The sequence below is a fragment of the Mytilus trossulus genome, chromosome 1 (assembly GCF_036588685.1).
Source record: "Mytilus trossulus isolate FHL-02 chromosome 1, PNRI_Mtr1.1.1.hap1, whole genome shotgun sequence".
Classification (NCBI taxonomy): Eukaryota; Metazoa; Mollusca; class Bivalvia; order Mytilida; family Mytilidae; genus Mytilus; species Mytilus trossulus.
The window spans coordinates 35,674,495-35,696,403 of NC_086373.1; the positions used below are offsets into that span (position 1 = coordinate 35,674,495).

At 32.4% G+C, this 21,909-nt stretch overlaps 1 protein-coding gene across 1 annotated transcript in view; it reads right to left on the bottom strand.

Moving 5' to 3' along the window:
* Positions 1-9,476: 9,476 nt before the first annotated feature.
* The window catches only part of LOC134722894 (tax1-binding protein 3 homolog), a 30,771-nt gene continuing 18,338 nt past the window's right edge, over positions 9,477-21,909 (bottom strand). The window contains exons 3-4 of the mRNA XM_063586531.1: positions 11,512-11,589; positions 9,477-10,348 (exon numbers count right to left, since the gene is read on the bottom strand). Coding sequence (XP_063442601.1) covers positions 10,169-10,348; positions 11,512-11,589 — 258 coding nt within the window. The 3' untranslated portion in view covers positions 9,477-10,168. The remainder of the gene's footprint in view (positions 10,349-11,511; positions 11,590-21,909) is intronic.

Below are 21,909 nucleotides of genomic sequence, written 5' to 3' on the forward strand. Positions count from 1 at the left end.
AAACAAATGATCTTCCTCTAATGGCGGACCACTGGTGTTATAATGTCTGACACATAGATATCAATTCTGCACCATAGTATCTGTAATGGTTGACAAATGTGTATCTTTGCTAAAACCCTGGTAGTTTAATAATGGTTGGTACTTTGGTGTTTTAACACTAAACCCCTACAAGTTATACTGGTTGACCTTTGGGCATCACCATTATAAAAACACTGGTAGTTATGGTTGACACATGACATGTCAATGTATATTTAATTTGTTCCACCTAACAGAAGTTCTGCTGGAAACTTTGTTATATATAATGTCATAGTATCTATACATGATGGAACACATATTCTTTCCATTTATTCCATTAGGAACATTTACTGTAATATCTATTCCTGTGGAAAAAATATTCCAGAATATATTTTCTTTTTGGACTTATATTATGATAGTTCTTCTATTCCCCAACACATACATGGGAAAAAATGCTGCATCTCTAGTTGTTGTTGACACATGGTATCTAAGTTGGATCCCTGGTTTAGTATTCATTGACATATGGGTATCTAAGTTAGATCCCTGGTTTAGTATTCGTTGACACATGGGTATCTAAGTTGGATCCCTGGTTTAATATTTGTTGACACATGTGTTTCTAAATAATTACACTTAGTTAACAATTATTTATAAAAGATAAGGGGTATAGAAAATTTTGTGAATAAATTTAAGGAGACTATCATAGCTCTGATTTCTTAAACAAGATAGACCTCAAGATTTCAGCAATACTTTTATCTTGGTCTAAAATAATTAGATCTATGCAGAAAATAATACAACAAGCAACAAGTTATTCAACTAGAGGCTCCAAAGAACCTGCACACCATTGATTGATTGATAAATCAAATAGATTGGTGTATAATGTCACAAGTCAGTAAAATGACAGTTCTTGTCTATTTTTTTTTTATGCGTTTTGTTATTTGATTTTGCCATGTGATTATGGACTTTCTGAATTGATTTTTCTCTAAGTTCAGTATTTTTGTGATTTTACTTTTTTTTTCAGCAGTATTGCCTATTTCATGGCATCCAACTTTTAAGGGGGATGAAGCTGGGGTGCACAAGATTCACAACCTTCATAAGACAATATTGCACATGCTGAAATGTCTCGCCTTCTTTACTGATTATTGATATTATGTTGATAGTCCTAAATATAAAGCTTTATTACAACTGTCACATAAACTTTACAATTACCAAGAAAACTAATCATTGACGAATAAACCATGAAAATGAGGCTAAGGTCAGATGAACCATGCCAGGCAGACATGTACAACTAATAATTCTTCCATAAAACAAATATTTTAAGAAAAACAGACCAAAACACAAAAACTCAACATTGATCAATGAACCGTGAAAATAAGGTCAAGGTCAAATAAAACCTGCACGACTGATATATAGATAATAAAAATATTTCTATACACCAAATAAAGTTGACCTATTGCACATAGTATTAGAAAAAAAGACCAAAACTCAAAAACTTAACTTTGACCACTGAACCATGACAATGAGGTCAAGGTCAGATGACAGCTGCCAGCTAGACATGTACACCTTACAAACATTCCATACATCAAATATAGAAGACCTATTGCATACAGTAGAACAAAAACAGACCAAAACACAAAAACTTACAATGTAACCCCTGAACCATAAGAATGAGGTCAAGGTCAGATGACAGCTGCCAGTTGGACATGTACACCTTACAGTCCTTCCATACACTGAATATACTAGACCTTTTGCTTATAGTATCTGAGATATGGATTTGACCATCAAAACTTAACCTTGTTCACTGATCCATGAAAAGAGGTCATGGTCAAGTGAAAACTGATTGACAGGCATGAGGACCTTGCAACGTACGCATATACAAAATATAGTTATCTTATTACTTATATAAGAGAGATTTTAACATTACAAAATTATTTTTTTTGAGTAGTCACTGAACCATGAAAATGAGGTCAAGAACATTGGACATGTGACTGATGGAAACTTCGTAGCATGAGGCATCTATATACAAAGTATGAAGCACCCAGGTCTTCCACCTTCTAAAATATAAAGCTTCTTATAAATCAGCTAACACTGGTGCTGTAGCCGCCCGCCGCCGGATCACTATTATTATGTTGAGCTTACTGCAACAAAAATTGCAGGCTTGACAAAAAAATTATAATCCTAGTTAATTAAGATTCATTTGCAGGTTTGACTCACAACCTCAGTGTTTACAGGCTCATCATACAGTTTGGACAATGGAGGTCCCATCTCCATATCACATCTTGTGGTATTCTATGCATACAGTTGATTACATTCCAAAAGATTGTCAATCAGTAGAATCCTATTTCTATAAATTAAACAAACAAATATTTTATATCATAAATAAAATTTTAATGAAAAAAAATACTAACAACAGAGACAATTCTAATATAATTTAACCTAATCTTCAACTCATCATTTGTTGTAAAATCCTTGAATAAAATGCCATATAATAAAAGTAATAGCTACATAAGCAATTTCACAACAATGATAAACAACTACAAAAAAGATAAACATGTTAATACAAGATCATTTATGCCATGACTTCTGTCAGTTCTAAAACAGGTTTGACATTTTGAAAAAAAACCCCACTTGTTTCAAGTCCTCAAAAAATGTCCAGACCCTTTGATTTAAGTTCCATAACTCATGGAAAGCAAATTGGGAGATTCTAAATTTTGATCATGAATCCAAGCACGAGAGTAAAGTTTGAGTAAAATTTATCAAAGTATATACTTGTGTATGAGAGCAATATATTTTAACATTATTTCTGACTGTTTCAAGTCCCATAACTTGAATGGAAGCTTTAGAAAAAACTCAAAATTTAAAGGATATCTACAAAAAAAAGATAAAAAGATGTAGAAAGTCTCTATAAATATACAAAATGGCAGTTTTGTAACAGCTAATTTAAGATGCCCTAAATGTAATGCAAAAAGGATGAGTCAATGTAATTGTATTTGAAAAATAAATGAAGATTTGAAATATATACTTACCCCAAAAATTTGTGAACTTGTAAAGTGTGGGATAATTTTTTAACTGTAGGGAAGTAATAAATATTTAAAAATTTTAAAGTACCTCTTTATATCATAATGGCTTCTTCTTGTCAATTTTATCATGCACTTAATGCATCAAATGGAGACGTTTTATATTTATCAAATTCGAATTCTGAAACTGCAGTTGATGTTAACCTTGACTGCTACATTAGTATGAAAACATTTAAATTAATTGAAAAATATCCTTCTATTTTATTGCCTTCCATGATTTAAATTTACCTTCTACATGTCATTCCTTTAATGATGGAAGCATGAGTAATGGCACAAATTTTATCAAAAAAATTGCACAAAATTGTAACGTCATTCAGTCGTCAAAATTGGTGATTGCTATATAGAACCTGTTTCATAAAATATTTTTTTGTAAGCACTTGTTTCACAAATGGTCTTAAATGACTTATGATTATGCACATCTTTAACAAATCAATAAGTAAAATAAAAAATAAAAATTTGTTGCAGTGTTAAATTTCAAATATACAAATACCAGTACATATATAGTTTAAAGTGGTACCTAACACTACAGGGAGATAACTCTGTAAAATCAGCTAAACCTTTTAATTATGTTGTGTTGTGAACGGAATATTAAGTTTCTCAATGATCAAAATAAGTGTTTGTCAAACTGCTATTATAACCAGTGTAATTTTTCTGATAAAACGGTTGGTTCAAATTTTTTAAAGTTTTTATATTATTGTCAAAGGGTCAAAGTAAATACTTTGTCAAAATTTCAAGAAAATTAAAGGAGCCAAATTAATTTTAGTTAAAGTGTTAGGTACCACCTTAAGTGTGATGATCAAATTTATTTTTTCCTAATGGGAATAAAACTCCTAATTCATGGCCTCTTTGCTTTCTATTTTAAATTTAAATTTTTCTGTTTTCATTGCTGTTTCTTCTTAGTCTGAATAAGAAGACACTCATTTTATGTCAAAACAATACAATAGCCAACTGGCTTATGCTATTAAAATCAACTTAACTTTAATCTAAATTATATACAAGCACATTGATTCATGGAATTTTGAAAGTGCAAAAACAGTTATTTTCTATCTGATCAACAGGCAAAGTCTGTTCATACTGTTACAAACAAGTTTGAAACAAACATTCTACAAAGGTTCAATAGTGATCCTGTGTCCCATACCAAGATTGCCAAAACAAATTTTAAAATTGAAAGCTATGTGTAAGCACTGTTTGTTTAAAATATGTACTAGATTCTTATATTCCCTTCATTGCTTGGCCCAAATAAGTGATTCCATACCATTATTTGTTAAATGTGGTCCCAAATAAAAGATAAAACATAATAGAAATAATAGCATAATAAGATGATTTCATCTGGAAAAAGCAAAAATACCATGTATCATACAAACTTGTAGAAATATAAAGAATATTAGAACATTCACATACATTTATTAAATATAGAAATATAAATAAAAATTTCAAAAAGCAATTTAAAAGTCAATATTATATGTATATATTGAGTAAACAGATTTAAAAATAACAGATGACATTTAATGTACACATATTTTGATACTTTGGTGATGTAATAATAACTTAAGAATATGAAATTTCTTTGTAAATGTAATAATAGCTTTAAGAATATGAAATTTCTAAATATTTTTGACTATGTAATAATAGCTACATGTATTAGAATATGAAATTTCTTTGTACATGTACTGTAATAACTTTAAAAATATGAAATTTCGAAATTTCTTCATCTATGTAATAATAGCTTCAAGAATTGGAAATTACTTTGTACCTGTAATAATAGCTTTTTAAGTACCCAGTATAGTGAATTTCAAACATGATAAGCTTAAAAGGTATCTTCTTAAAATTCAATGTCAATAAAGACAGGCTTGTTTTTTTCAAAACTGTTAAACAATACCCACATAAGAAGTTGTCTGTCATAGTCCTGATGGACTACTATTAGCACTTATTCTAGAACTTATTAAAAAGACTTATCATTTAACATTGGCAAAGATGTTTCTGAAAAGTGATAATTAGAAAGGCTTCACTACATGTATTGGAGGCCGGACAAAATAAAATTTATATGATATGTTATGAACTAATAATATATGAGATATGTGTAAATTATCATGTAAGCAAATCCTATGTGATACATACCACGACAGGTATATCTTTTGACCTTTAAAATAAAACAGAGAATGGAAACAGGTAAATTATGTGTCAAAGAGACAACAACCAGAGCTAAGAGCAGAAAAATCCCACCTTCAAATCATTTAGAACATCTCACACTCATAGGCAGGTTTCAGCTTGCCCCTAAAAATAATGTATACTATTTCAGCAAAATGGAAGCCACACTCAACTCTGAAACATTAAATACTTTTTAAGTACCTCCTAGCATGAGATATAACAAGAGTGTACTTGCCTGAATAACTGATTAGGATTGATCTTTATGTGGAAATTTTTAAGATTAAAGTATAAATTTTGGAAAATAAAACCTTAACATAATCAATGGTCCATGAAAAAGGTCAAAGTTAGATAAACAGTGCAAAATTAATATGTATTCTTACATTCATTAAAGACAACCATTATAGTTGACCTTTTACTCTAAGTTTCTCGAAATAAACCTTATCATAAAATATGAACACTAACCATTACCAAGAAAATGAAGTCAATCAGATGAACCTTGTCAGACAGACATTTATGCCATACATTCATTTAATATACAAAATATTGTTGACCTTATAAATATAGTATGTGTGAGATGAACCTTATCATGAAAACTTAACAAATGATGGCACCTACAAACAAGGTTGCCTATTTAAAGCACTTTATAAAACAATTCATATCTTTAATATTGGCGTAAGTGTAACCAGATGCTCCGCAGGGCGTAGCTTTATACGACCGCAGAGGTTGAACCCTGAACGGTTGGGGCAAGTATGGTCACAGCATTCAAGCTGGATTCAGCTCTAAATTTGGATTGTGATTAAATAGTTGACACAGCATAGGTTTCTGACACAGAATGAATGTGTTCTAATAAACTTAAAATTTTTGTTTTCTCTTAGAGCAATTCACTATGCTGTTGAATATTAATCCTCTCAAAAAAAAAATTATGTCAAAATTTTTCATTTCAAATGAGAAAATTTAACCCAATTTTTTTAATCACATCCCCCTTTCCCTTATTCCAAATTAATCTCAATTAAATTTCTAATGGAGTTTGCAACAATAACTACTCATTTAAATACATCATAAAATATTAAGATGTAAAAAAACTGCTTGTTATCACTGAATGGTAAAGATTATTTTAATTTATCAGTTGGTAGTAAAAAGTGAATATACATTGAATATATCAAAGATTTGAGTTGATTCTGGACAAAGAAAGATAACTCCAATTAAAAAATAATATTGCTATTTCACAATATTGGGCAATTAGATATTTCTTGCTTACTATTCTGGACAAAGAAAGATAACTCTAATTAAAAAAAAATATTGCTATTTCACAATATTGTGCAATTAGATATTTCTTGCCATTGTGCAATACTGTGCAATTGAAAAGACTTGCTATTGCACATTACTTAATATAATATTTTAGATCCTGATTTGGACCAACTTGAAAACTGGGCCCATAATCAAAAATCTAAGTACATGTTTGGATTCAGCATATCAAAGAACCCCAAGATTTCAATTTTTGTTAAAATCAAACTAAGTTTAATTTTGGACCCTTTGGACTTTAATGCAGACCAATTTGAAAACAGGACCAAAAATGAAGAATCTACATACACAGTTAGATTTGACATATCAAAGAACCCCATTTATTCAATTTTAAATGAAATCAAACAATGTTTAATTTTAGACCCCGATTTGGACCAACTTGAAAACTGGGCCAATAATCAAGAATCTAAATACATTTTTTGATTCAGCATATCAAAGAACCCAACCGATTAATTTTTTGTCAAAATCAAAGTAAGTTTAATTTTGGACCCTTTGGACCTTAATGTAGACCAATTTGAAAATGGGACCAAAAATTAAGAATCTACATACACAGTTAGATTCCACATATCAAAGAACCCCAATTATTCAATTCTTGATAAAATCAAACAAAGTTTAATTTTGGACCCTTTGGGCCCCTTATTCCTAAACTGTTACGACCAAAACTCCCAAAATCAATACCAACCTTCCTTTTATGGTCATAAACCTTGTGTTTAAATTTCATAGATTTCTATTTACTTGTACTAAAGTTATGGTGCGAAAACCAAGAAAAATGCTTATTTGGGTCCCTTTTGGCCCCTATTTCCTAAACTGTTGGGACCTAAACTCCCAAAATCAATACCAACCTTCCTTTTGTGGTCATAAACATTGTGTTTAAATTTCATAGATTTCTATTAACTTAAACTAAAGTTATAGCGCGAAAACCAAGAAAATGCTTATTTGGGCCCTTTTTGGCCCCTAATTCCTAAAATGTTGGGACCAAAAGTCCCAAAATCAATACCAACCTTCCTTTTGTGGTCATAAACCTTGTGTTAAAATTTCATAGATTTCTATTAACTTTTACTAAAGTTAGAGTGCGAAAACTAAAAGTATTCGGACGACGACGACGACGACGACCACGACGACGACGACGCCAACGTGATAGCAATATACGACGAAAATTTTTTCAAAATTTGCGGTCGTATAAAAAAAAGTGTTCATTCAAAGCACTTCACAAAACAATAAATATTTTTAATTGGTGTTAGTGTGGAAAACATCAATCTAAAATATCTTGTGCAACAAGCCACTGTAATTCCAAAAAGTGTCTCCCTACATATTAAACTGATATAACTTAATATAACTCTATGAAATGAAAAATGCCAACCACAAGTACATATCATTGTACTGACATATTTGATCAAAACTAGCATAATATCAAAGCAAAAACTTTTAAGCACATGTAGAAAACAAAAATTTGAAAAATTGTATTTATTAGATCCCAAACAAGAATTGAAATAAAGCTATCTCCAATATTCTTAATCTTACAAACTCTTTGATCCGTATCTTGTATAAAAAAAAAAGATCATGGGAGATAAAGCACATTTAAAAAAAACCTTACATACATTCAATAAATGGTTAATTGTGTTCAATGCAAACACACAATATTGACTTTGATGCCCTAATAAAAAAGACTATAAAAATGTAAATACAACCAATTGACTAATATAGCATGATCAACATCGCAAATGAGAATAAAAACTACATACACTGTGGGTTCATTATTTTATCGTAGGAACTAATTTTCATAGAATGAGGGAAAATGGAATTTTCGTAGATAGTGAATTTCATGTTTTTTTTAAACTTAGTATATAAGGGGTCATTCATAATTGTCAACCATTTTCCAAAGTGTACAAAACATACACTTTTTCAGACCCCCACCCTCCCTCAAAAAGTGTACATCAACCTTTTTTCAGATTTCAAGACAAGAAGCAATCATTTTTAATAAAAAAAAAAATTCCTGTCTATCATAGTTTAGTTTAATATTGAAATTTGCATTGAAAAAAAACTTAAACATATCTGACTGTTTTATATAGTGATAAAAAAGTGTACAGTAAAAATGACGATTTTTTAACCCCCTACCCCCAAGTATACATTTTGCACATTTTGGAAAATGGTTAACAAGTATGGATGACTACTAAACCATTTTGACAATTTATATTTCTTCAACCATTAAAATTTGTGGTTTCCTTATATCCATGATATCAAAGAAAATTGATATCCCTAGAAGTAAATGAATCCACAGCATCTTAAAAAACAACCAATGAAATCAATGATGTATATTTCATACCAAGAGGAAAAGATCTGAATCAAAAATGCCTTCAAACTAACAAGAGAAGATGGAATAGGCATAAGAGTTTTGCTTATGACAAACAATAAATAAGATTCTAATTTCTAATGTTTGTTTTATACATACATCATATATAATTGAAAAGGGCTACCTTCTGGTAAATGAATATTAAAAATCATTTCAAAAGAATGAAGTTGTAATGCTATAATTATAAGAAAAATAACATGTAGATATTGAACCAATCTATATTATCCTCTCTTTGAACTTTGAAATAACATATACACTCTTGTACTTTGTGTTACATTCTGTATTATTTTGTAATAATTTAATTTTAGATGTAACACGTCTCCTGATTGGCTGCCATTATTTTGCTATGAGCCTATAGACATAATTCAGTCATATGACCGTGACATAATCAACGTTTTTTCATGGATTCCTACGGTTTAAAATGGAATTTAGAATTAAATAATAAGAAATGACGGCCTATTCGAAATAACATAAAAAATGTGGTGCACACTGTTAAATAACCCGCTACGTGCTTTATTCAGTGTACACCAAATTTTTTATGTTATTTCTTCATAGACAGAAAAAATATTATATTCATTCCTTAATCAAATTCAGTTGAAACAGCCAATTCAGTTGTATGTTTAAGTATGAAAAACTACCTTTTTTTAGCAATATTTTCTATGATTTTCTATGACCACAATTTCTAGTAGACAGAATACATAACAACATGTGATTCAATTTTCACATCTACTACCTATAATACACAAAATTCAACACTAATGACAATTCATTGAAATAAAATCTTAACAACGAGCACCTCTTTATTATTTGTAACAAAAAAAATTAACACTAATGTACAAATGAAAACATATGCATCTGAAAATTTACCGAGATTCAAATATTTGTTTCATGTTCCAATAATTGTTATCAATGTTACCCAAACTCAACAAGAAAATTTTGTAGGCTGTTTGAAATTTAATCCTAAATAAAATGATGTGCCTTCATGTCTTTATTTAACTTTAATTTCTTAGTTCATCTATACCCATGAAAAAGAAATTTTTACCCACTAAATTAAAATAATTTTTGGGTTAAAAAATATAAAATGTTATAAGAATTTGGTGAATTTTTGGAGGCTGAACACATATTTTTAGTATGCAGTGATTTATACAATTTTGAATCTTTGAATATGTTTGATAAAAATGAATTAACGAAGGCAAGTCCTATACTGGCTGTGATGAAAACATTATTATCTGAAAATATTTAAAATACAACAAATAATTTGATCCTAATATAACCGAAACTACTGATACTGCATCGGGTAATCGGATTGTTGATTATATGCCTGGAACTGAGGTTGCTGTTGTTTTGTCTGTAAATTTGGAACACCTTTCCGGTAAACTAGCATGTTTAAAACTGGTTTCCTCTGAATATACTCCACAGCCTTACGATGTGTGACTACTGTCATGTCATGACCATTTACCTAAAATATAAATGTTTTAAATTAATTTGCTGTTTACATGTCCAACTCTATGTTTGCTGATTGGTTTAAGTTTAAACATTCAGTTAACATCATGTACCTATTCAATTCAGCAGATTTAGTAGCAATCAATATGATTCGCCTATTCAGTTCTACTTGAAAATGAAGTACTTTTCACCCATGATATGAATAAAGTGGTTTGTATGATCTTACAATAACAGCCTTCACAACTTTTTGCCCTTTTAAAGACTTATTAATACTTAAGTGTATTTGTGCTTATTAGTGAAATAAGGCAATAATTTGCAACAAATGTTTTAAAATATTATAAGTTATATGGTTCGCTATTGACCCCCTACAGATCTATAGGTGGTGAGGTCAGAGGCTGAATCCCCTATGAATTTTATTCACCCTCTATGGTCCGTAGGGGTGCAGTAGTTAACTATATAACGAATTTATTGCACATTGGACCTTTGCTGCTGCGTTTTGTAGAAAAATATACAATGAAACACAACAACTTTAAGTTATTAACAAATGACTTCACCATTACCATTAACAGTAGACATTACCATTAACAGTAGATTTCAGTGGTTGTCGTTTGTTTATATGTTACATATTTGTTTTTCATCCATTTTTTAAAACAAATAAGGCCTTTTATTTTCTCGTTTGAATTGTTTTGCATTGTCATATCGGGGCCTTTTATAGCTGACTGTGTGGTATGGGATTTGCTCATTGTTGAAGGCTGTATGTTGACCTATAGTTGTTAATGTCTGTGTCATTTTGGTCTCTTGTGGACAGTTTTCTCATTGGCAATCATTCCACACCTTCTTTTTTAAAATGATGCTATGCACACCCTATGAAATTAACTAACTCCCTACAGATCCACAGGGGGGTCACCACATGAGTTTAAAACCAATCAAAAACATGATAATTGACCTGTGGTGCGATAAAAGAATATATGTCATGTGGACATATACTTTATTTTAATCCATCAGATATTCATACAAGAAATATGCACCAGTAAATAATAGAACTTGAAGATCATATTTTTAACAAGATTTTTTTGTTTGTTTTAAAATTCCAATATAGGTATTTTATTACAACATTTGTCAATACAAGAGAAACAAATAAAACTGAAAGAGGCAATATATTTTGATGTTTGAAAGTACCTGTAAAATTTTGTCATGAACAGTAAGTCCACATCTTGCAGCAGGTCCTTCGTCATGTATGTAAGTGACATATATACCCTGAAATATAAAAAGTTTACCTCATATTAGGTTTATATCGTGAAAGTAAAGTTTTTCCTAAATCAAATATACATGTACACAGAAAATAGAAAAAAAAGTTCCAAGAACAGTCATGTTGAACTGTTGTCCACATTTAGTTCACTATCTATAATTCTACAACTAAGACTTCATTCATAACCAGATGCTTCGCAGGGCGTAGCTTTATACGACCGCAGAGGTTGAACCCTGAACGGTTGGGGCAAGTTTGAACACAACATTCAAGCTGGATTCAGCTCTAAATTTGGATTGTGATTAAATAGTTGACACAGCATAGGTTTCTGACACAGAATGAATGTGTTCTAATGAACTTAACATTTGTGTTTTCTCTTAGAGCAATTCACTATGCTGTTCAATATTAATCCTCTCAAAAAAATGTTTGAAGAAATTTTCTTTTTATTTATGAAATTTCAAATGAGAAAAATTGAACCCAATTTTTTAATCACATCCCCCTTTCCCTTATTCCAAAACTAATCTCAATTAAAATATTCTAATGGAGTTTGCAACAATAACTACTCATTTAAATACATCATAAAATATTAAGATGTAAAAAACTACTTGTTATCACTGAATGGTAAAGATTATTTAAATTTATCAGTTGGTAGTAAAAAGTGAATATACATTGTATATTGTATATAACAAAGATTTAAGTTGATTCTGGACAAAGAAAGATAACTCCAATTAAAAAAAATTCTTGCAATAAGATACTATTTTGGACAAAGAAAGATAACTCTAATTAAAAAAAAATTTGCTATTTCACAATATTGTGAAATTGGATATTTCTTGCCATTGCACAATACTGTGCAATAGACCACTTTCGAGTTCATCCGTCACCGGAAAAAACTCGTCAATTATACGCGCCTTTATCACCGTCATCTGTGCGTTTAGGGGCGTCGTCACTTCCTTACAATGTTGAGCGATTGGTTGGAAAATTATAATTCTATATTGTACGAATTATTCGGCAAATTGAATTCTGAAAATAGACAATCAACACTGCTGTCATTAGGGAATTGTCAGTAAGTACCTACAGAGCAACCATTATTTCTAGTTTATCCTGCACAAAAACGATCACTTAGACGCTTGATGAACGTAAATAGTGCAGGGATACAGGCGAGCCCCTCTATCTGGTAAATGACGTCATAAAGGCGTGCATAATTGACGAGTTTTTGCCGGTGACGGATGAACTCGAAAGTGGTCTATTGAAAAGACTTGCTATTGCACAATACTTAATATAATAATTTTAGATCCTGATTTGGACCAACTTGAAAACTGGGCCCATAATCAAAAATCTAAGTACATGTTTAGATTCGGCATATCAAAGAGGCCCAAGAATTTAATTTTTGTTAAAATCAAACTTAGTTTAATTTTGGACCCTTTGGACCTTAATGTAGGCCAATTTGAAAACGGGACCAAAAATTAAGAATCTACATACACAGTTAGATTTGGCATATCAAAGAACCCCATTTATTCAATTTTTGATGAAAACAAAAAAGTTTAATTTTGGACCCAGATTTGGACCAACTTGAAAACTGGGCCAATAATCAAGAATCTAAGTACATTTTTAGATTCAACATATCAAAGAACCCAACCGATTCAATTTTTGTCAAAATCAAACTAAGTTTAATTTTGGAACCTTTGGACCTTAATCATTAATGTAGACCAATTTGAAAACATGACCAAAAGTTAAGAATCTACATACACAGTTAGATTCGGCATATCAAAGAACCCCAATTATTCAATTTTGATGAAATCAAACAAAGTTTAATTTTGGACCCTTTGGGCCCCTTTTTCCTGAACTGTTGGGACCAAAACTCCCAAAATCAATACCAACCTTCCTTTTATGGTCATTAACCTTGTGTTTAAATTTCATAGATTTCTATTTACTTATACTAACGTTATGGTGCGAAAACCAAGAAAAATGCTTATTTGGGTCCCTTTTTGGCCCCTAATTCCTAAACTGTTTTGACCTTAACTCCCAAAATCAATACCAATCTTCCTTTTGTGGTCATAAACATTATGTTTAAATTTCATTGATTTCTATTTACTTAAACTAAAGTTATTGTGCGAAAACCAAGAATAATGCTTATTTGGGCCCTTTTTTGGCCCCTAATTCCTTAACTGTTCAAACCAAAACTCCCAAAATCAATCTCAACCTTTCTTTTGTTGTCATCAACCTTGTGTCAAAATTTCATAGATTTCTATTCACTTTTACTAAAGTTAGAGTGCGAAAACTAAAAGTATTCGGACGACGACTACGACGACGCCGCAGACGATGATGCCAACGTGATAGCAATGTACGACGAAAATTTTTTCAAAATTTGCGGTCGTATAAAAAGAGCCTGAAGATACCATAAGGGGGATCATTACTCACAAGTAGAGGCTGTCGATACCATAGGGGAATCATTACTCACAAGTAGAGGCTGTCCATACCATAGGGGAATCATAACTCACAAGTAGAGGCTGACGATTCCATAGGGGGATCATAACTCACAAGTAGAGGCTGTCGATACCATAGGGGAATCATAACTCACAAGTAGAGGCTGTCGATACCATAGGGGAATCATAACTCACAAGTAGAGGCTGACGATACCATAGGGGGATCATAACTCACAAGTAGAGGCTGTCGATACCATAGGGGAATCATTACTCACAAGTAGAGGCTGTCGATACCATGGGGGAATCATAACTCACAAGTAGAGGCTGATGATACCATAGGGGAATCATAACTCACAAGTAGAGGCTGTCGATACCATAGGGGAATCATAACTCACAAGTAGAGGCTGTCGATACCATAGGGGAATCATAACTCACAAGTAGAGGCTGACGATACCACAGGGGGATCATTACTCACAAGTAGAGGCTGACGATACCATAGGGGGATCATAACTCACAAGTAGAGGCTGTCGATACCATAGGGGAATCATAACTCACAAGTAGAGGCTGTCTATACCATAGGGGAATCATTACTCACAAGTAGAGGCTGTCGATACCATAGGGGAATCATAACTCACAAGTAGAGGCTGTCGATACCATAGGGGAATCATTACTCACAAGTAGAGGCTGTCGATACCATAGGGGAATCATAACTCACAAGTAGAGGCTGTCGATACCATAGGGGAATCATAACTCACAAGTAGAGGCTGTCGATACCATAGGGGAATCATTACTCACAAGTAGAGGCTGTCGATACCATAGGGGAATCATTACTCACAAGTAGAGGCTGTCTATACCATAGGGGAATCATAACTCACAAGTAGAGGCTGACGATACCATAGGGGGATCATAACTCACAAGTAGAGGCTGTCGATACCATAGGGGAATCATAACTCACAAGTAGAGGCTGTCGATACCATAGGGGAATCATAACTCACAAGTAGAGACTGACGAAACCATAGGGGGGATCATAACTCACAAGTAGAGGCTGACGATACCATAGGGGGGATCATAACTCACAAGAAGAGGCTGATGAAACCATAGGGGGGATCATAACTCACAAGTAGAGGCTGACGATACCATAGCGGGATCATAACTCACAAGTAGAGGCTGACGATACCATAGCGGGATCATAACTCACAAGTAGAGGCTGTCGATACCATAGGGGTATCATAACTCACAAGTAGAGGCTGTCTATACCATAGGGGAATCATAACTCACAAGTAGAGGCTGACGAAACCATAGGGGAATCATAACTCACAAGTAGAGGCTGACGATACCATAGGGGGATCATAACTCACAAGTAGAGGCTGTCGATACCATAGGGGAATCATAACTCACAAGTAGAGGCTGTCGATACCATAGGGGAATCATAACTCACAAGTAGAGACTGACGAAACCATAGGGGGGATCATAACTCACAAGTAGAGGCTGACGATACCATAGGGGGGATCATAACTCACAAGAAGAGGCTGATGAAACCATAGGGGGGATCATAACTCACAAGTAGAGGCTGACGATACCATAGCGGGATCATAACTCACAAGTAGAGGCTGACGATACCATAGCGGGATCATAACTCACAAGTAGAGGCTGTCGATACCATAGGGGTATCATAACTCACAAGTAGAGGCTGTCTATACCATAGGGGAATCATAACTCACAAGTAGAGGCTGACGAAACCATAGGGGAATCATAACTCACAAGTAGAGGCTGACGAAACCATAGGGGGGATCATAACTCACAAGTAGAGGCTGACGATACCATAGCTGATCATAACTCACAAGTAGAGGCTGACGACACCATAGGGGGGATCATAACTCACAAGTAGAGGCTGACGATACCATAGCTGATCATAACTCACAAGTAGAGGCTGACGACACCATAGGGGGAATCATAACTCACAAGTAGAGGTTGACGAAACCATAGGGGAATCATAACTCACAAGTAGAGGCTGACGAAACCATAGGGAGGATCATAACTCACAAGTAGAAGCTGACGATACCATAGCGGATCATAACTCACAAGTAGAGGCTGACGACACCATAGGGGGAATCATAACTCACAAGTAGAGGCTGTCGATACCATAGGGGAATCATAACTCACAAGTAGAGGCTGACGAAACCATAGGGGGATCATAACTCACAAGTAGAGGCTGACGAAACCATAGGGGGGATCATAACTCACAAGTAGAGGCTGACGATACCATAGGGGGGATCATAACTCACAAGTAGAGGCTGACGATACCATAGGGGGATCATAACTCACAAGTAGAGGCTGACGATACCATAGGGGAATCATAACTCACAAGTAGAGGCTGACGATACCATAGGGGGGGTCATAACTCACAAGTAGAGGCTGACGAAACCATAGGGGGGATCATAACTCACAAGTAGAGGCTGACGATACCATAGGGGAATCATAACTCACAAGTAGAGGCTGACGATACCATAGGGGAATCATAACTCACAAGTAGAGGCTGAGGAAACCATAGGGGGGATCATAACTCACAAGTAGAGGCTGACGATACCATAGGGGAATCATAACTCACAAGTAGAGGCTGACGATACCATAGGGGGGGTCATAACTCACAAGTAGAGGCTGACGACACCATAGCGGATCATAACTCACAAGTAGAGGCTGACGATACCATAGGGGGGATCATAACTCACAAGTAGAGGCTGACGATACCATAGGGGGATCATAACTCACAAGTAGAGGCTGACGATACCATAGGGGAATCATAACTCACAAGTAGAGGCTGACGATACCATAGGGGGGGTCATAACTCACAAGTAGAGGCTGACGATACCATAGCGGGATCATAACTCACAAGTCGAAGAGAGACACAATAAGAGGTCACTTTTACCATGCTTTTTTCATCACCACCCCTTTGAATTATTTGGTCATATGTAGAATAAGACTACATTTACAATGTTACAGTATTTAATCAACTTTGTTTTCTCAAACCAAAAAGTTTGACAAGTTACATATAAAATGAAGCAAAATTTTATTTAACATCTAAACCATAAATATTGTCTATAAAACTTTAAGAACTCTATTGATTGACAAGTTTTCTGTCTTTTGACATCAAAACAAAAATTCTTTTCAACGTCAAGGCCTTATATTTGTTGTAGGATGCAATAAAAGAGACCAAAGCACATACCATTGTACAATATCTAATCAATTCTAAATAGAAATTACATTTTAAATATTTGTTTAAAGAATGTATCAACATTTCTTATTATTCTCTAAACCAAATAAGGAAGTGGGGTGTTTATATGATCATAGAATATTGAAATAAATTATATTTATAGTTGGTCATTCACATGTACCTCTTTCATTTTCAATACAATATATCTATATAGACCTTGAATATAAGTAATTTTAAGAGAGACATCATAATGTCAAGATTTAGTAGGGGGAATATTTCAACTTAAGTATAAAGATAAAGAAATAATAATATTTTATGTTGAGAATTTGTGGTGCTGTAAATTTCAAACTTTAGCTTTGTACTTTGTTTTATCAGATATATATAACTCCACAATTGGCAAAATTGAAGTTTCTCATCGTTATGGGGATGTATACAACCAAGTACCTATACTTGAGTATGACCACGTAAAATAAGAACTGTACACACTAATATTTACATACGTATGTAAAGTAAATCTCATTTAATACATTCTAAAATCTATTTCATCTCGAGAGAAAAGTCAAATGGATGACTATGTAATAGATTGCTGATTTATTACATTTTAAATGAACTTTATTAAAAACAATTTTGCAATGTCATACACAAAAGGTTAAAAGTGCTAAAATAAATTGTAAAATAGAAATTCTTATCTGTACTTCACGATATGCATCTATGCACATTGTACTTTAAGTGAAAGTATGTTGGTTGTGTTTAATAAAGCAGAAAGCAATATAAATAAAAAGCAATAGCATTCTTGTTTTTGAAAAATTTAAAACAATAGGTAGGTTCAACTAAATTTTGTACTCAAAACTTTAATAAACTGAGAAAATAATTTTTCCTTACCCCCCCAGAACACAGAAAAGATTACATATTGACAAAACAAACTTTGAAGCAGGGTTATAAACAAATAAAATGACTTATTTACATTGGTACTAATGTGTCCTGTGAGGCCATCTCTACCATATATACTGAAGTAATGAAGAAGAATACTATAAATTCAGAAATAAATGTATGTATTTACTATTGTGATCCTTATTAAAGTTACTGGTAAACATATGAGATATAACTAGACATCATTGAGATGGGCGCCATTTCTGTGGGACTAGCTGTGAATAACATGTGGTAAAAAAATTGTATCTTTACCATGGATATGGTCAATTGAAAGTCTGAAACCCAATCTTTTTACATTGACGTTCAATCTAAGAATTTGTAAATATGTTAGAGCAACCCATCAGTTGGCCCTAACTACCAATAATACAAAACATACATTATGTGAAGCCTTTTTGGGAAATTACTACCGGTACTGAAATTTATATGAATGCAAATTTTTGTTTTTGCAAACCCTATTCTGTCATATTTTTGCATTAATTAAAACTTTGCAATAATTTCTGGAATATTCTAATATGACGTCGTTATTACGCTTTGTTAACAAAGCCAAGTTCTAATGAGCACAAAAAGTATGTTTTACACATGCGCACAGACTTTTTATATTAACGTTATTTCCATCGTTATCCTTTTAAATATTTACATTTAAGCAGCAAGCATAAAATTTTATTATATATTTTTATCAAACAACATATATTTACCATGGTCGTAGTTTTTAAACTTAACAAATATGAAATGTAATATACAAACTCCTCGGGGAGGAAACGGGAACAGCCACAGTCTTACTGTATTTTCGTACGCTTCGACCTAGAAATATATTGTATTTGTCATGTTAGAATCAAAATAATTCCTTCATGTCATGCTCTATGCTCATTTTAACATGGGTAGGCATTATATTTGACCACATTTTACACCCCGCTAACGCTCAGTGTAAAATATCGACAAATATAATGCCTACCCATGTTAAAATGAGCATAGAGCATGACATGAAGGAATTATTTCTTAAACAGTAACCATCATTTTCCATTAGCCTCAAATTTCTACAACCAAAAAATAAACTCATCATAGATACCAGGACTAAATTTTGTATATACGCCAGACGCATGTTTTGCATGGCTACAAAAGACTCATCAGTGACGCTCAAATCCAAAAAAGTGAAAAAGGCCAAATAAAGTACAAAGTTGAGGAGCATTGAGGACCAAAATTCCTAAAAGTTTTGCCAAATCCAGCTAAGGTAATCTATGCCTAAGGTAGAAAAGCCTTAGTATATCAAAAAATCAAAATTTTGTATTAAAACAGTTAATTCATAAATATAACCATATCAATGATAATTCATGTCAGCATAAAAAGTGCTGACTACTGTAAACAAGTATCTTTGAAAAATTCCAAACATGTTGAGTTTTTGACATTCACATTTAAGTATGAGCCTAACCCAAAAAGACATTTTGCTACAAGCAGTCTTTTATAATAGAATAGAGACTGAAAGTGGGGAATGTGTCAAAGAGACAACCATCCAAAGAGCAGAAAACAGAAGTTCACCATAGATACTAATGTAGTTAAAATATATTTTTTTAGTAATCCTTTCAAATGAATGTATACCACAATTTCACAAAATGATTTTGTGAGCTAAATAAGATTTAGGCATTAAACATCATGGAACCATGAAAATGAGGTCAAACTCATATGACACCTTTCTATCCTACATAAACTAAATATAATTACCTAATTACTTATTGCAATTGAGAAACTTACATAAGCCTAAAAAAACAACAAACGCATTGACCATTTAAAAACCATAAAAGGGGTAGTATGATTACAATGACTAATATCCTCTTGCATCAGAGGTTTGGCTCTGAAAGAAGGTACTAGCATTACAATGTAACAAAAGATTTCTTGTTACTTCAATGTTTATTTATAAACAGGTATTTCTAAACATGCAAAGGTATAATATACCTCATTTAATCAAAGTAATAAAAACTATGATCAAACTCTTTGATTGAAATAATTAACAGTTTAATATCAAAATTAGAATCTGTTTTTTTTACAATCATGGCATATCGATCAAAGTTTAAAACAAATCTTTCTTTCAACAGATCGACAAATGATAGTGTGTTTATATACTTTGGTCTGATATCTTGAAATTCTTAATTCTTTTAATATGGTTTAACACTATTATTTTCTTGTACATCAAACAGGATCTAATTATATGTTTTATAGAACTGAACACAAAATTGAGTCTAAGGCATATAGGAAAGACAAGAGCACATCACAGGATTAACCCTAAAAATAGCAAAAATGCTGACATGACAATCAAGGACTGGTATAGTGGCAAATATTTCGTACATATGCAGAATGACACAATATCTATTAGATAAGAATGAACCTCCACTGCAAATTAATAAGTTTACTTGAAAGTTTGAAATTTAAGCCCAATATTTGGTCAGGCAAATAAAAAGATCTGACTGACCAAAACATACTTTACTGGGCAGATATAAAGATCAGAAAGAAAAATGGAAAAAAATCTTTCTAACATTTGGGCAGACAGTTGGCAATAGTAGTCTGACCTACCGAAAATTAACTAGAAATGTCAGACATTAATTCATATTTCAGGACCTCTAAAGCTCATAAGGAAATATTCTATAGGTCAACACAGTGTCCTACTTGGACACTCTGTCTTGTTTCTTACTTCTCAATTCCAGGTGCTTGAAACAGTAAATACAAATTTAAAAGTATTTGGTTTGACCTTGTCAGGGATCAAACACATAACCTCCTACACTCAAGGCAAATGGCTAACCACAAGACCACATTTAATCACCATTGATAATGAATGAATGGAAAAGTTAAAGTCTATGTAAACAAGGTATACTTTTAAGTACATATGTGAAACTTAAGACTTGAATTTTAAAAGAAAACTTTTGGTCAAAGTACAGCAAAAACAATCTTTCTTTTCATTTTTCACACTCTTTTAAACCAAAAACTAATATTTCCCTCAACTTGCTTCATCTTAATATTTAATCCAAGGTACTCATGTTTGCAGTCTTCATATAAAAACAAATATTGGGATCTGGTAACTCTTACTCAAACAATTTGAACTGTTAGCTATAGTCCAGTCGAAATGTGAAACAATTGCTCAGAAGGTGGTAAAAGCATCAAACTTTGCAGAGTGTTAGTTGGGGTCATAACTAACATTTATAGCTATGGACCCAATTCAGAAAATCAAAATGGCGGCTCTGGGCGGCCATTTTGAAATCGTGTCCAAAAAGTCAATAAAAATTATTAGAAAAAATATGAAAAATATGTTACTTAACTAATTTTGATAAACTTTTGTATTTCTTATGACAAAGAATATATACTGAGGACTATTGAAGTATTTAGTGGCCATCTTGAATGGTGGCCATTTTGGAAACGTAAATTGTGAAATAAACGTAAATAATAATATATTATTATTCGCTATCCTAAATTGTTTTTTGAATTAATGCTAAGTTTTATATGCATTTACAACTAGTTTTGCTATTCATTTATGAATGACTGTTGCTTTTCATATAAGATATATTCACCAAGTGCTTAAATTAGGTATGCTTATGTTAACAAATAAATGTATTTAAAGAAATACGTAAATTCTTTTAATTGCAGTTTAGTATGTAGGGCTTAGGTAGTGTTTTACCATTAAAAAAATCCGTATATAAAATATGAGCACTGTATGTTGAACAGGAAAAATACGTAGGTATCAAAATCACTAGAGTTGAACAAATCTAATAAATAAATAACGAATT